The sequence below is a fragment of the Nycticebus coucang genome, chromosome 7 (genome assembly GCF_027406575.1).
Source record: "Nycticebus coucang isolate mNycCou1 chromosome 7, mNycCou1.pri, whole genome shotgun sequence".
In the NCBI taxonomy this organism is placed as follows: Eukaryota; Metazoa; Chordata; class Mammalia; order Primates; family Lorisidae; genus Nycticebus; species Nycticebus coucang.
Genome location: NC_069786.1, coordinates 67,275,199 through 67,292,463, shown reverse-complemented (window position 1 = coordinate 67,292,463; position 17,265 = coordinate 67,275,199). Strand labels below are relative to the sequence as shown.

General features: G+C 35.6%; 1 protein-coding gene across 2 annotated transcripts in view; it reads left to right on the top strand.

Annotated features, from left to right (window-relative positions):
• Positions 1-17,265, top strand: part of TLK1 (tousled like kinase 1) — a 140,035-nt gene that overhangs the window by 106,857 nt on the left and 15,913 nt on the right. For both annotated transcript variants that reach the window (XM_053598096.1, XM_053598095.1), the window contains exons 13-18: positions 7,310-7,407; positions 10,639-10,720; positions 14,598-14,689; positions 14,772-14,861; positions 15,008-15,177; positions 15,420-15,555. In XM_053598096.1, the coding sequence (XP_053454071.1) occupies positions 7,310-7,407; positions 10,639-10,720; positions 14,598-14,689; positions 14,772-14,861; positions 15,008-15,177; positions 15,420-15,555 (668 nt within the window). The remainder of the gene's footprint in view (positions 1-7,309; positions 7,408-10,638; positions 10,721-14,597; positions 14,690-14,771; positions 14,862-15,007; positions 15,178-15,419; positions 15,556-17,265) is intronic.

Below are 17,265 nucleotides of genomic sequence, written 5' to 3'. Positions count from 1 at the left end.
CACAGTGGACCATGCAACTAGTTGAAATGGAAGACAATGGATTGTCTACAAGCCTTTTGAACAGTGGAAAATACAGGGCGTTGGTTTTAGGTGAATTGACACCCCCAAATATTCTTGAAATTTGATATCTCCTTTGGTCTTTCTTTCTAGAATACCATTTTCTTCTGATTTATCAAACCCTTAGTATGACCACAAAGAATAAGTTTGCATATGTGACATTTCCTGTCACCTTAATGAAAATAAAGCAATATGCTAGAGGGCTTTAATCTTAAAATCTGTGTGTTCACCTTTATATTTGTAGCCACAGTTAGAAGAAATCTTTTGGGAATTCTTCTTTCAGTTAAAGCCAACCACATTATACATTATGTTTCGGTAGAACATAACACAAGATGCTACTTAGCGGTAGGGCCGGGCACAGTGGCTCATGCCTGTAGTCCTAGTACTCTGGGAGGCTGAGGCAGGTGGATTGCCTGAACTCACAGGTTTGAGACCAGCCTGAGCTAGAGCGAAACCCTGTCTCTAAAAGAAGCTGGGCGTTGTGGGAGGTTTCTGTAGTCCCAGCTACTCAGGAGGCTGAGGCAAGAGAATCGCTTGAGCCCAAGAGTTTGAAGTTGCTGTGAGCTGTGATGCCATGGCACTTTACCGAGGGCGACATACAGAGACGTGTCTCAAAAAACAAACAAACAAACAAATATGCTACTTAGCGGTAGTTTTCAATGGAATTCTAGTAAAAGTACGCTATACTAGAAAAAGTCACAGTTAAGCCCATGAAGAATATTATGAAGTTCTTGATGGTGGTGTGGGCAAGAAAGGATCCAAGAAGAGGGCTGGGATTCTACACTTGACATTTTGTGCTCACTGCTGCTTCCTATTTAAAAAAATAATAATCTATAAAAGATATCTGTGTTGAGAACATGGAACTAGCTGTAGATGGGAAAACTCAGTGTTTATGATCTTAGCTCCTGCTCTCATGGATCTACAAACATTTCTGACTCTGTTTATCCCTCCTAAGAATCATATACCTCAACTTGTTAGTAACGTTGTTACTAACATTTCAGTTAACAAACTGAAAATGTAGAAGTGTTTTACTTTCCTAGTGTTTAATATTAATCTAATAATTATATAGGCCACGGAATTACAGACATTTTTGAAAGACTCTTTTTTTTTTTTTTTTTTTACACAGTGTCTTACTATTTCACCCTCAGTAGAGTACTATGGCATCACAGCTCACAGCAACCTCCAACTCTGGGGCTTAAGCGATTCTCTTAAGCCTCCCGAGTAGCTGGGACTACAGGCGCCCTCCGCAATGCCTGGCTACTTTTTTTTTTATTGTTGTTGTTGTTGTCGTTGTTTAGCAGGCTTGGGCCTGGTTCAAACCCACCAGCCTTGGTGCATGTGGCCAGTGCCCTAACCACTGAGTGACAGGTGCTGAGCCTTGGAAAGACTCTTAGAAGTCATGTTAGCCATCAGATCAGGGTTTAATTAATTCAGTTGTGTAAGTTTAGCCCAGAGATTATTGTTTCACAAAAAAAGATAAAATAGTTGCTTGGCTATTGGCCCTTCATGCCATTTATAGGTATGTCTGCATAATGAGATTGTAAACTTGGTTGAAAGGAAGCAAAAAGCTGGGAAGCGTACTGTACCTATATATGCTAGGGCTTTGTGCCAGGGCCCTGGTTAGTGTTTAACAATAAGGAAGGGATTTCACTCCCATAATAAAGCAGCTATAAATTTTTTAAAGAAGTACACGAAATACTTAAATTTTGACAGTTGAATTATTACATTTATTTGCTGCTGAGGAAGTAGGATTTTGTTTTGTTTAATTATTATAGAATGAAAGAACTGACAGAGAATCACAGCCTGCCTATTTTAACAGTCATTCCCAGTTAGGGTTACTAATGTATGTATTTATGCATTTAAAGGGAGACTAAATCACCACTTTTTCCTCCCCCACCCAAGAAAGAAGGAATTGAAGTTTAGAGAGAAGAAAACATTAAAGTTCCGGCAGGGCAAGGTGGCTCTTGCCTGTAATCCTGTCACTTTGGGAGGCTAAGGCAGAAGGAGGCCCTGTCTCTTTAAAAAAAAAAAAAAAACGAAGAAGAAAGAGTAGGTCTAGAATAATTTTCCAATCTAGTAAAACACACCTAAGAAAGGTACAGTACACTCTCATCAGCAATAACTAGTTTAGTGACTGGGGATAGGAGTGGAGGGAGCACTTACATAGTTAGGAAAGAAAGCCAATACTTTTGTAATTTTTATCTCTTCTCCTTCTACCCCTCTACACAGTCATACTCAAGGGAAAATAATATTATGGGACAGTAGTTTCAAAATTGATATGAATTCATACCTGTTTTGTTTAGGGGTTTTTTTGCTATTGATTTGTTGGTTTATGTTTCATATTTGTTGGTTCATCTTTCATATGTTCTTATTTAAGATGTAGGAAAGCATATAATCTGATGATGTAAAATAAGGATAAATTTGAAGTAACTTGGTAATTTTCTCCTTTTTTTCTATACAGCCTTTCCTTCCCATTAGCTTTTACTAGTGCCTTTTGTTAATTTCTCCTTTCACTTTCCTGGTAATAAACTTTTAGAAATGCTATTATAATTAGTTTATGAAATTAAATCTTAACTTTTTTGAAGGCTTAGATGTGTTAATTTTTAAGGGATTAATATTGTTCATATTATTAAAATAAAGTTAATGTTAAACTTATTGAAGCCTCATTCTGAGTTAAGTTTTCTTAAACCAAATAATGTGGTATTATTGAATAGACTGTTCTAGGCTCTATGCTTTACTCTGCTTCTACCATTTCTATAATATACCACACAGAAATTATTTTTCTTTTGTCAAGACTCCTAGATTACAGGCAAACTGAGATTGATATATTGAAATACTTCCTATCATGTCTTGGCTTCATTGAAAGGCAGTTCTTAGAAATCAGTTTTCTTTATTATTATTTATTTATTTATTTATTTATTTTTGGCAGGGGGATAATAGGTAACATACTTTCAGAATTTGCTAAGTAACTTTAAATTAGTATGTTTAATTTTTTCAGGAGATACATTAGTTTGATATGTATAAACGCTTTTTATAGAGGCCGGGTGCAGTGGCTCACACCTGTAATCCTAGTACTCTGGGAGGCCGAGGCGAGTGAATTGCCTGAGCTCACAGGTTTGAGACCAGCCTGAGCCAGAGCAAGACCCTGTCTCTAAAAATAACCAGGTGCTGTGGTGGGTGCCTGTATTTCCAGCTACTTGGGAGGCTGAGGGAAGAGAATTGCTTAAGCCCAAGAGTTTGAGGTTGCTGTGAGCTGTGATGTTACAGCACTCTACCAAGGGTGACATTGTGAGACTCTGTCTCAAAAAAAAAATGCATTTTATAACCTTTATGACACTTTATCACTTTAATTCTTGCCACATAATACACATTAAAAAAAAAATACTTGCCTTTTGAAAGATTGCCATTATGAGAAGTTTTCAAGAATACTTCAAATTCACCTTGGATTTTACTGAAATTTCACATTGCTATAACTTACTTTTGGTTTAAGAGAATTGAACCAAAGGAATGTTAAGTTGCCAAAAGAGACTTTAATTACAAATAGAAAGTATTTTTATGCTGAAGATCTGGTGAGGGACAAACTGTTCTGCTTAAGTTGTGGAATTTATCTTCATATAAATTCTTAAAAACTAGAACTGTTGGAAGGTGTTGGTTTTTGCAGGTTACTTAAACAATGAGACAGTGTTGAAATCAGTTGTATACTTGTGATTTGTTTTTTATATAAGTAATTTGGAACATTGGAGCTTGTTTTAAAAACTGTTAAGACAACTGTCCTATGCACTATTAAATCGTCCATTGTTTCTTTACTGTTTAAGTGCGAGAGCCATGCTTTTTATTGTGTATTTGATCACCAAATCTACCTCTCTTTAATACAACTTATTCTTACTCATGTTTCTACTGTATTGTAATAGCCAAGAGACTTTTATTTCCAGAGAGGCTGTTTATCTCTTTGTTTCTTCTAGATTTTTCTCTGCTTTGACTGCTTAGTTTAGTGAATGAATTCAGGATCGACATTTTGTATTCTTACTAAGCACAATTTAGCTAATTGGATTGTCTCTTTTACATTCTACTAATCTGGCCAGTTTTGCCATGAGTTTGAGGTAGTGAATTTTGAGCCAACATCATCTTTTCTCCTGAATCCCCTGAAAAAGATGAATTCCTGAGGGTAATGTCAATCTCAAGCAAAGAGAGTATATGCTACAAGATAGAGCTTTTGGATGATTTGTATCAAAGATAAATTACTTGTTGTGACTACTGGACTGTTATAAACACCTTGGTACTTGACCAAAACTGAGCCTTGCCCCTTTCTACAAGGACAGGGCACTGGACAGTATTGCCCTAGCATTTGCTCAAGTCTATGTTTTAGTCTGCTCTGGCTGCCATAACAAATTACCACACGGGGTGGATTAAGCAATAGGAATTTATTTTCTCATAATTTTTTAGACTCTAAAAGGTAAAGATCAGGGTTCAGTTTCTGGTGAGGAATTCCTTCCTGGCTTGCCTATGGCTACCTTTTCACTTTGTCCTTACATGGCTTTTCTTTATGCTCCTAGGTTGGGGAGGAAGGAGAATTGTCTCTTCTCAGAAGGCCAGTAATCATGACTTGGTCTGTAATTACCTCCCCAAGACCACATCTCAAAATACCATCATATTGAGGGGTTAGGGCTTTAATATGTGAATTTGGGGGTACACAGACATTCAGTAATATGTACAATCATTTTCAGTAGAATTTTTAGAGTTGCAAAATTACCTTTCTCCCTGAAGTGAATAACTTGGTTAGGTCCAAGATATTGTGAAATATTAAGTTACAAGACGAAAGTACTATATTTATGGTAGATTGGTGTTTGTTTGTATATAAGACTCACTTACAGTTCCTTCTGTTGACATCTCCTTTTAAATATCTAGAATCCATCGTTTTTCCTCTTGTGTGACTAACATTTTGTTCTTTTCCAGTAAACTTAACAATTCAGACTGAATAGAGCTTGCCTGTGCTTTTATTTTATAAGACTTTATAGGAGATATTTTTTTATAAAGAGGGAAAAACTTGCGTTAATTTACTGACACAGGCATACATTTTACTCTCTTTAACAAGTATTTATTTGTTGTATTGATTACTGCCATTGTATAGACATCTAGAGATTATAAAAACAAATAATTATGTGCAACCACTTTGTTGAAGCTTGTAATTATATATTTTATGACTCAATAAAATTTAATTTCTATAAATTCACTATTGAATAATTCACTCCATGCCACAAATTAAAGCAAGTATTTCAGTTGGTATTCTAATAGGCTTTTCCTAATTTTATCAGATTATTTAAAATTTCACCAGCCTACCAAATGTTTATTAGCTTCTTATGTGAGTGAGAATCAAATTAATGCAACTTTTAAAGCAACAGACATTAGTAATATGAAGAGAAAAAAGTCACTGCTTTCTAGATTCTGTAAATGAATATAAATTCTTTCATATTCCTGGGCATTGCCTATATGGCCAGTTTATTATTCTACTTTATATGATTAAATTAAGACAACAAGGCTGTGTTTTGAGGTTATTGTTCCAGGGCTCTAAATTTTTATTTCCTGTTCACATAATGAATCATTGATTATTAATCTCCTAGGATATCCTTTTCAACATTAAGATTAAAAATTTGTGACTGAAGCTGTAACAAAGAGGATATAGCAATTAAATTAAGATAGTCTATTTGGTATATTTATTTTAGAAAAATCTCCCAAAAATTCTAGGAAGGTTTATGTTCATTTAAGATTATTTTGAAATTTTCTATTTGCCATGTAATGCCTAATGTATATTAAATATCTGTGCAACAAGTAGTGTTTCATTTTAAAATAATAGAAACAACTTTAAGTAGAGTTTAAGTAGAATATAAACAACCATACTTAGATTTAGTTTTTTAATTTGTGAAGATTTAGGTTTTTTTGATAATACTGAAAATATTACTATTTGTATTTTATGTGTGTGTGATAGACTTTATACTATTATCTATCTTTGAATGAAATGAATATATTTATGTTTTCAAAGTAAATTTCAGAAATTAATTTTCCTTAAAGGAGTTTTTAATATCAAGGGGTAAATTACTGGAAAAAAAGCAAAAGAATGAGGAAATAGAGAAATATTCAAATGTAGCATTCAGAAATAACCTCTGTTCCATGTGGTCTAGAATTGTAATTGTACTGGGTCCACATTTAGGCCACGGCAATCTATACAGGGTGTGTAAAGTTCACATGTAATTTAAAAAACTTTTAAATACCACACAAACTTTATGAACACCCTGCATTTATTTACTCAATGAATATGTATTCAAAAATACTCTACCATTGAGCATTTCTAGAAAGTTTCACTGAAATTAGGCATATTCCTATCCATTCTTCAAGTAATATTCAAATTTGTTTTTTTGTTTGTTTGGCTTTTTTTGCAATAAAGTCTCACTTGGTCACCGTGGAGTTGAGTGCTGTGACGTTACTGCTCACAGCAACCTCAAACTAAATTTGTTTTGACAAAGGGGGTGTGTGTAGGACATGGGTGATATGTTTGCTTATTTGTTTTAGTGTCTAGTTTTAAAATGTTCCAAATGTTTTGTATTTTAAGGCAAATATATTTATCAATTTTTTTACATTAAATACATTTCTTTAGTATTTGTTTACATCTGTTCTGATAACTGAGCGTTTACCCTAGTATTCTAAAAATTTTTTACCATACTGTCTCTTTGGGACAATTGCAGTGGGATTTACCCAAAGTGGCTCTATTTTGTATGTATATTTGTATTCCAAATGCTTTAATGTCTAGGAATTAGTTCTGTTTTCCTTTCTTTCTCTTTTAACTGCTATTAAAATTTTTTCATTGTTTTCTACTAATAAATTATTCCCTCATAAATAAAAATATAGATAAACCAGAAATAAAATTTTCAGCTCATTTTGTGTTATAAGTCATTTTCCAACTACTTTGCAGTCATTTTCAGTGTAGACATTATAAAAATAGATTTCTTATAGTACAGAATAAAACCCAGCATCTCATTAGGAGTAGATTTTATGTGGAGGGTGGTTTCTTCAAATAGGTTTTTGCCTTATCTCTTTCCATCTTTCAGGCATTGAAAAAAACACTTTGGTCTTTTAACTCAGTGGTACTTTATAACACACTATTCTTTCCATCAATGTAAAAAGTTGAGGCGTGGGTAAAAATATCTTTTTATATCACAAATAAATTGAGCTTGTTATAGTCCCCTCTCTTCATTTTCAGGAAGAGGCAGAAATCCAGGCAGAACTAGAACGTTTGGAAAGAGTCAGAAATCTTCATATACGGGAGCTCAAAAGAATAAACAATGAAGATAATTCGCAGTAAGTCATTTTTGTATTTCACAGTTTCATACAATACAAATTCATCCCTCCATAGAGGACATAAACATGGTATTTCCTTGTCGGAGTGTCTCATCATGCTTAGAAAAGATGCAGAGTTCCTCCCATGACTTTCACGATCTGCCCTCTTGCTACCTCACCATCCACACTGTTCTCTTGAACATATCCAGAACATTCCCATCTCAGTGGGCTTTTATGCTTGCTGTTTCCTTTCCCTGAAATGTTTCTCCTTAAATATCTAAGTGGCTTACTGCAAATGTTTATTAGAGAGATATTCCTTTGGCCAGCCATTCCCTCTTTTTAATATCATTACTGTGCTTAACTTTCTTGTGGTATTTATCACTATATGGAATTATTAATTTTTCAGTTACTATCTGTCTTTTCCTCATTAAAATGTTAAGGAGCTTAAGGAGAACAGCAACTTACTTTTGTTCTTCCTGTATTTCTAGAGCCTATACCAGTCCTTGGCACATGATAGATAACTTCATAAATACTCATACCTAAATACGAAAGTTAATGTTATGGTAGTGAAGAAGTTATTTCAACTAAAGATATTTCAGTAAGCCATGTATTCAGCATTATGTGGGAATTTGGGAAGAAAATGGAAGAGAAGTAAAAGGTAGTCTCTGTTCTTAATCTCTGGTTATCAAAATGAGGGCTGTAAATACTAAATGTTAAAGGAATTCAAAGAAGAAAAAATATGTATGGGCTTGTGGAATCTCCATAAAGAAGATAGACATAGAAATTAAGCAAGATACTATTTGGGTTTAATGTAAAACAGAGGAAGGAGCCTATAATCAGTGGCTCATGCCTATAATCCCAGCACTTTGAGAGGCCTAAGTAGGAGATTACTTGAGGCCAGGAGTTTAAGACCAGCCTGAGCAATGTAACAAGAGCTCGTCTCTACAAAAATATATATTTTTTTCTAATATAAGAAAAAGCAAGGGGCGGCACCTGTGGCTCAGTGAGTAAGGCACCGGCTTCATATACCCCGAGGGTGGTGGTTTCGAACCCAGCCCCGGCCAAACTGCTACAAAAAAATAGCTGGGCATTGTGGTGGGCACATGTAGTCCCAGCTACTCTGGAGGCTGAGGCAAGAGGATCACCTAAGCCCAAGAGCTGGAGGTTGTTGTGAGCGTTGACGTCAAGGCATTCCACTGAGGACGACAGAGTAAGACTCGGTTTCTTAGGAAAAAAAAAAAAAAAGGTGGGTGGCGCCTGTGGCTCAGTGAGTAGGGCGCTGGCCCCATATACCGAGGGTGGTGGGTTCAAACCCAGCCCTGGCTGAACTGCAACCAAAAAATAGTTGTGGCGGGCGCCTGTAGTCCCAGCTGCTCGGGAGGCTGAGGCAGGAGAATCGCGAAAGCCCAAGAGCTGGAGGTTGCTGTGAGTCCTGTGACGGCATGGCACTCTACCGAGGGCAGTAAAGTGAGACTCTGTCTCTACAAAAAAACAAACAAACAAAAAAGGCAAGATGAAGAGTGTTTGTTAACACTTTGTCTTTAATTAAGACTATTCATGTGATTTAAAGTTTCATGACTTAATATGAGTATCAGAAATGGAAGTAACCAGTGTTTTTTGTGAAACCTGAGTATCTTGCTCAGAAAGCCTATTTATTGATGATTATGTATATGTAATTCATAATACATACATAGATCATTGTAGTATATGGGGTGAACGAAAGAATAGTCATAGAATAACCTAAATTTTGTCAGATTAAATTCCAATAAAGTAGATGGAACAAAACTAAACTATTTCTGAAAATTATGTTCAAACTTTGTACATCTGACTTAGATTGATGAAAATAAAGTGAATTGTTAATAGCTTTCCAGTATGCCTTGAAACAAAGAAGGAATCTCTTTTATTTATTCTTCAAGAAAATTTTAGATTATATTAAAAGCTTCAATCTACATTCAATTCATTTTAAATAAAATAACAAAATAGAATGTATTTGCATATGGAGTAATAAAGCTCTCATTATCTTTTTCTAATTTTGAAATTAAACATTTGGAACCACATTTTTCTGCCAATCCTAGGTATGCGTTAGTGGTTAAGCTTATGCAAGTTACTTAACCTCTCTGTGCAACACTGCCTTCATCTGTAAAATAGACATAGGTATAGGGCCTACTTCACAGGAGTAATTGAGAACTAAATGAGTTAATACATGTTAGTGCTTAATAGAAATCCAATATCTGAGCTGCTCTGAAATTCAAAAATTTCTAAGCACCAACATAATGCGCAAAGGAAATATTCATAGGAACATTTCAGATTTTGGATGCTCAACAGGTAAATATGATGCAAATACTCCCAAATCCAAAATTTGCAAATTTCTATTCCCAAGGATTTCAAATAAGAGATATTCAACCTGTATTTAGCAAGTAAAATAAATACTAAATAGTAATAGTATTATCTGTGAATGATGTATTTTTAAAAGGTTTACAAATCTTCACTTTTAAAATTGGTGATTAACATTTTATTTTATAGTTGTCCATAGACAGTAAAATGTAATCATCAGTGGTGGCTAATTTAGAAATGTTATTTTTTTAGGCTCGGCGCCTGTAGTTCAAGTGGCTAAGGCACCGGCCACATACACCAGAGCTGGTGGGTTTGAATCCAGCCCACACCTGCTAAACAACAATGACAACTACAATCAAAAAAATAGCCAGGCATTGTGGCAGGTGCCTGTAGTCCCAGCTACTTGAGAGGCTGAGGCAAGAGAATCACTTGAGCCCAGGAGTTGGAGGTTGCTGTAAGCTGTGATGCCACAGCACTCTACCCAGGGCGACAGCTTGAAGCTCTGTCTCAAAAAAAAAAAAAAGAAATTAAATTGTTTGTTAATATTATAAAATCTTAATCATAACTTCCGATATAAAAGTATATTTTTCCCAGAGAGGTGATTCCTACTGAGTAGAGAAAGGATTTATATAGCTTTTGGCAATACAGTAATTAGGTCTTCATGTAGGTGCTATAACTGGTCTTTGAACCTGAATATTCACCTTTAAGCTTTGGGAGCACTAAAGCCTAAGATGGGTGATATTCATGCAGGGAAACTGGTAGAAAGTGTAAAGAAATAAAGAATGGAATATGAAATTGGCAGCAGTATAACTGAGAAAGAAATAGCTATGAGTAAGAGTAAGAGAGCAGAACTTTAATGGAGAAGGAACTTTTTGTGTGTCTTTTAATGTGCCTGAGTGTTTTTTCCCCACCCTTCAGGTTCAAAGATCACCCAACGTTAAATGAAAGATATTTATTACTTCATCTGCTTGGTAGAGGTGGCTTTAGTGAAGTATATAAGGTAATGTAAATTTTATTCTATTCTTCACACTAAAATAGCAATGATATAGGAATGTACAGTTAAGAAGTACTTCTCTTTTTTTTTTAACTGATCTTATGACTTTTTGTCTTCTCATTATATACAGGGTTTTAAAGGGTGGACTGAAAGGTATTTATTACCTATGTAAACTTGGGTTTATTACTTAAATCTCTATCTCATTGTCTCCTTTTGGGAATAATAATAATGCTTTCATTATAAGGTTCTTGCAGTGATTAACTTGAGGCATCATGTGTACATCATATAGAATATTGGTACTTAGTAAATATAAGCCAATAAGTTTTTTATTATTAGAAATCTTAGGCTTGGCTACATACACCACAGCTGATGGGTTCGAATCCAGCCTGGGCCTGCCAAATAACAATGACAACTACAACCAAAAAATAGCTGGGTGTTGTGGCAGGCGCCTGCAGTCCCAGCTCCTTGGGAGGCTGAGGCAAGAGAATCACTTAAGCCCTAGAGTTTGAGGTTGCTGTGAGATGGGACACCACTGCGCTCTACCAAGGGCAACAAAGTGAGACTGTCTGAAAAAGAAAGAAGGAAAGACAGAAATCTTCGGGCCGGCGCCGTGGCTCATGCCTGTAATCCTAGCCAAGGCAGATGGATTGCTTGAGCTCATGAGTTTGAGAGACCAACCTGAGCAAAAGTCAGACCCTGTCTCTACTAAAAATTGAAAAACTGAGGCAAGAGGGTTGCTTGAATCCGAGTCGGAAGTTGCAGTGAGTTATAACACCACGGAACTCTACCTAGGGCAATAGTTTGAGACTCTGTCTCACAAAAAAAAGAAAGAAAGGAATCTTTCCGGTTTAATGAGACAAAAATTATGCCTTTCTGGTTTACTGAGGACAACCTGTTTTCTAGTTCTGACTTGGGGGAAAATTACGGGATTTAGATTCAGAGAACTTCAGTTCTAATCTCAGTCCACCCATGAACTATTTTTGTTGTTTTGTTAACTTGGACAAGCATTACGCATCATGGGCCTTACCTTCCTCACTCTTTGATTCCTCTTTCTCTGATTCTGATGGTTGTTCATCTTCAAGCACTTAATGGTTGAAGTAAGCTTATCCAGACCACAAGTTAGAAAAGGTGATCATAACAAGTTCAACTTGAATCTAAAAATAACTTAGATCTGAAAGTCACCAACAGTGCACTTGGCATTAGCTCAGCATAAAAGTTGCCCACCTTTCCTAACAGCCCTCTGCCACCCCCTACTCGTATTTCAACTGTTTTTAGTCCCATAGATGGAACTTTTGTAGAAATAGGTTAAACAGAAATTAGAAAATATAAATAGGGGCCCAGTGACTTGAACTTTCTTTTGAGACAGAGTCTCTCTCTGTCACCAATGGTAGAGTGCTGTGGCGTCACAGCTCACAGCAACCTCCAACTCTTGGGCTTAAGCGATTCTCTTGCCTCAGCCTTCCAAGTAGCTGGGACTATAGGCACCTGCCACAATGCCCGGCTATTTTTTGTTGCAGTTGCCACTGCTGTTTTAGCTGGCTGGGGCGGGTTCGAACCCACCACCCTTGGTATATGGGGCTGGCACCCTACCCACTGAGCCACAGGCACCACCCGACTTAAACTTTCTATATTGACCTAAATAAAATGTCAGCAACATCTCTCTCTAACACTATTAAAGCCCTTCCATGGTTGCCAGGTCGATTGGTAACAAGCCAAGAAAAATAAAATACTTTTATACCATGATAGAAGATTTTGAATCACTTGATGAGTGATTACCATGTTAACCTTATTGAAAAGTATATTCCTGACCAGGCACAGTGGCTCACACCTGTAATCCTAGCACTCTGGGAGGCTGAGACAGGGTGGGGTGGGGGATTACTTGACCTCAGGAGTTTGAGACTAGCCTGAACAAGAGCAAGACCCTATCTCTACTAAAAATAGAAAAATTAACTGGGTGTTGTTGGTGGGTGCCTGTAGTTCCAGCTACTCAGGAGGCTGAGGCAGGAGAATCACTTAAGCCCAAGAGTTTGAGGTGAAAAAGTGAGACCCTGTCTCAAAGGAAAAGAAAAGAAAAGCATACCCCTACTTACCTAATCTTGAATCTTGGAAGACGTATTATATATTATTTTTTATAATTCATATATGTTGATATTAACCTTTTATTAGTAGTATACTTACGATATTTCTTTATCCTTTATTATGATTGCATATGAATTATATTCTTTATAAGTTTTTGTTTTTCTCTTACATAAACTACTTTTTTCTTTTATTGAATTTAAGCCTTAGTGATGATAAAATTAGGTAATGTTTACTGGATATTCATTATGAACCATTATTCTAAGCACTTCATATGTTTTACCTTGTATAATTCCCTCAACAACTGTAACTTCATAAATAAGACTGAGTATTAATTGCCAGAGTCACTCAGCTGGTAAGTTCATCTAACTCCAAAGTGCATATTCTTAACTACTACATCCTGTATTATGTCTGATCTTATACTTTGTACTTTTGTAACAGAAAGTAATCGCTTAACTCTACTGTTTCTTCCTCTACTGCTTATTTCTAGGTTAAATTGATGGATGGGAATGGAGACTGGGGAACTTCTTTCAAATAAATATATAAGTTTTAAATGTTCCTTGATAGGGGCACTTTTATTTATAAGTTACAGTGGAACCTACAGTATTAAATCTCTTTAGTGACATTCAGTGTTTTTATAAAATATTTATAAGTCATGTGAAGCCTTAAAGTACTGATCATTCTGTGTTTTCAGTTTAAGAAATTGGGGATTTGAGTAAATCAATCATAGATCATTTTTTGAGACAACCAGGGAAAATTGAAGATAGGTTAGATAAGATTAAAGAATTACTATTAATAGCATTAGAGGCAATGATATATGGTTATTTTATCTAAAAGTATTACCTCTTAGAGATACATATTGAAAGATTTACAGGTGAAATGATACATTATCTGGAATTTGTTTTTGAAATACTTCTTGGGAGGGTGGCGCCTGTGGCTCAGTGAGTAGGGCGCCAGCCCCATATCCTGAGGGTGGCAGGTTTGAACCCGGCCCCGGCCAAACTGCAACAAAAAATAGCTGGGTGTTGTGGCGGGCACCTGTAGTCCCAGCTACTTGGGGGGCTGAGGCAAGAGAATCACCTAAGCCCAAGAGCTGGAGGTTGTGAGCGGTGATGCTACAGCACTCTACTGAGGGTGATAAAGTGAGACTCTGTCTCTCTAAAAAAAAAACTTCATGGGAGAAGTAAAAGCATGGATAGCAGGGAATAGGTGAAATAACAATGGCAAAATATTGATAAATCTTGAAACTGAAAAGTTTTTGAAGCAACTGTTCCTGTTCTACTGTTCTATATGTTCAGTTTCATAACAACAGTGTAGAATTTTTTTTTTTGTAACAGTTGGAAAATTGTTAGGAACTTATTAATTTTCAAAAAATGAAAAAGAAGTAAGGGGGTTGCTAGGAAAAGATAGATTAAGAAGGTTTGGTTTTTCCAGCATATAAAAAAAGCAATACAGCCATCTGTTTTCCTGGTTGCTTATTACTACTACTGTCAGTGTAGAGGAGCAGATATATATTAAATACAAATAATAGCTTTATTGTTTTATTTTGATTCAATATATTTATATAAAACTTGAATGCAAAAATTTACATTAAGGTTTTTGATTTATCAGCATGCAATTTGTATCTGGTCTCTGATACTAAAGGTATTATTGAACTATATATAGTCTTAGCAGAGATGATCACTAAATAGTGTAGTGTTTATACTGATTCCATATCATTGTAAAGATTATCACCAAAAAAAAAAAAAGATCCTGCAGCTCTTCATTTGGTCTTTAGTCATAACTTTTTCTTGCTTTTAACTCCTAGGCTTTTGATCTTTATGAACAAAGATATGCTGCTGTGAAGATACATCAGCTTAATAAAAGTTGGAGAGATGAGAAAAAAGAAAACTACCACAAGTAAATATTAATGCTTTAGGGTTTTTATAAATTGAAAAATTCTTAAATGATCTTGAAGAACTAATAGACTCTTTCCCCATAGACATGCCTGCAGAGAGTATAGAATACACAAAGAACTGGATCACCCCAGAATAGTTAAACTCTATGATTATTTCTCCTTGGATACAGATACGTAAGTGAATATAAGGATTAAGTTTTTTAAAAAAATATGATTTTGCTTTCCCTATTTTGTGATGATGGTATAAAATTCTTCGCTTCCTCTTTGTAATTCTGAATTATTGGATAATATTTATGTCTCATATTTTTTCTCCATTGCAGGTTTTGCACAGTTTTGGAATACTGTGAAGGCAATGACTTGGATTTCTATCTGAAGCAACACAAATTAATGTCAGAGAAAGAAGCTAGGTCTATTGTAATGCAGATTGTAAATGCATTAAGATATCTCAATGAGATCAAACCCCCTATTATACATTATGATCTTAAGCCAGGTAATTAAATGTATCTAATAATTTTTTTAAGCTCAGAAGAGTATAGTTTGTGAAAGTCTATTCATTAAGTTGTCTGAAAATATCCTTTTTGCTTTAGTTTTTAAAACTTCTGTATAATGCTAATAAAATTAAAAGCATTTTTATTATATCACTACATTTTAAATATGTTTACTTCCCAAATGTTAAAAGTAGTGATGTTTTCACATATATACATTTAAAAGAATCTTATATCTTTTTCCTAGGAAACATCCTTCTTGTAGATGGAACAGCATGTGGAGAAATCAAAATCACTGATTTTGGTCTGTCCAAGATTATGGACGATGATAGCTATGGTGTAGATGGAATGGATCTTACTTCCCAAGGGGCAGGCACTTACTGGTAAATGTATTATTTATTATTTAAAATTATAGCAAAATTGACTACTACCTAGTGTTTTTATGAGAATCTAGTTTTTATTTTCAAGTATGTTTTGAGATGATTGTGGTGAAGGTACTGATTATTAAGCCTCTGAGTTGAGAGGGGGATTACTGTGGTCACTTTTCTCATCTGTTCTTTATGGCAAATGTCAGCATGCTGGAGAGATAATGACTTGGTACTAGCAAGTAACTTCAGTATCTACCAGCCACAAACTCCTAATATGAAGAATTTATAAATTTGGGGTAATGTTTATTTTGAATATGATAAGCATAATTTATGTAAATACAATTTAACTATCAGAATCAAAAGCTGTAAGCCTGTAATCCTTAGCACTCTGGAAGGCCAAGGTGGGCAGATCACTTGAGCTCAGGAGTTCAAGACCAGCCTGAGCAAGAGTGAGACCACATCTCTACTAAATTAAAAAAATTAGTCAGACGTTGTGGCAGGTCTCTGTACTCTCAGCTACTTGGGAAACTGAGGCATGAGGATCACTTGAGCCCAAGAGTATGAGGTTGCTGTGACCTTTGACGATGCCATGGCACTCAAGCCCAGGGTGACAGAGTGTGATTCTATCTCACAAAACCCTAACCAAACAAAAACTGTAAGCATCAAGCCCCCTCTGGGCCCAGACATAGTGGCTAACACCTGTAATCCCAGAACTTTGGGAGACCAAGGCAGGAGGGTAGCATGAGGCCAGGAGTTTTGTGACTAGGCTGGGCAACATAGTAAGAGCCTGTTTCTACAAAAAAGAAAAGAAAAATTAGCTAGGTACAATGGCATGTGCCTGTTGTCCTAGCTACTCTAAAGGCTGAGACTGGAAGATTGCTTGAGTCCAGGAGTTGGAGGCTATGGTGAGCTACGAAGGTGGTTGCAGTGAACTATACGAGTGGTACCCCTGTACTCCAGCCTGGGTGATAGAGCAAGGCCCTGTCTCAGAAGAAAAAAGCATTTTCTCTAGAGGTTTTATGGTTGCAGTTTTTTGTGAGAGATGAGTGTTTTAGATTCTGGATAGGAGATAAATTTGGCATATTCTTGGTCTTTGGACTTAACTTTCAAAAATCCCTTTTAAAGACTTTGTACTTATAAATATACATCTAGATAGAATTATAGATTCGTGGATGTTAATCTAAATGGATGTCATCCCTTCAGTGTACATAAGTGTTCACGAAAACTACTTCGGTTTTAATTTTCAATCTTATTGTCAAATTCACCAAAGTGAAAAAAAAAATCACTTAAGAAACATAGACTTGTAACCTGGCTTATTGTACCCTCAATGAATCCCCAACAATAAAAAAAAAAAAAAAGAAAGAAAGAAACATAGACTATAAAATTTCAGAACAAACTTAGTTTTCAGGATAAATTAGTTTAGCAGAGTGAAATTTTAATGAGAGGAAAGATAAGTATACCCAACTTCATTGAACAGGATTGTGACTACAAACAAATGTGACTTTCAGTTTTCCAGAATAGACTTCACACAGTCAGCCTAGGTACATAGTAACCACTTCCACAAGATGACACTGGTCTGTACAGATTTTACTTTTCATGTACCCACAGAGCTACAGTTGCCACCCACAAGAATGACTCCTAAATACTATAGTATACTGTCTGTGTAGGCTAAAGGATGTAGCAAGAAGAGCAACTGTAAGAATAGATGTCAAAGTCATTGGGGAA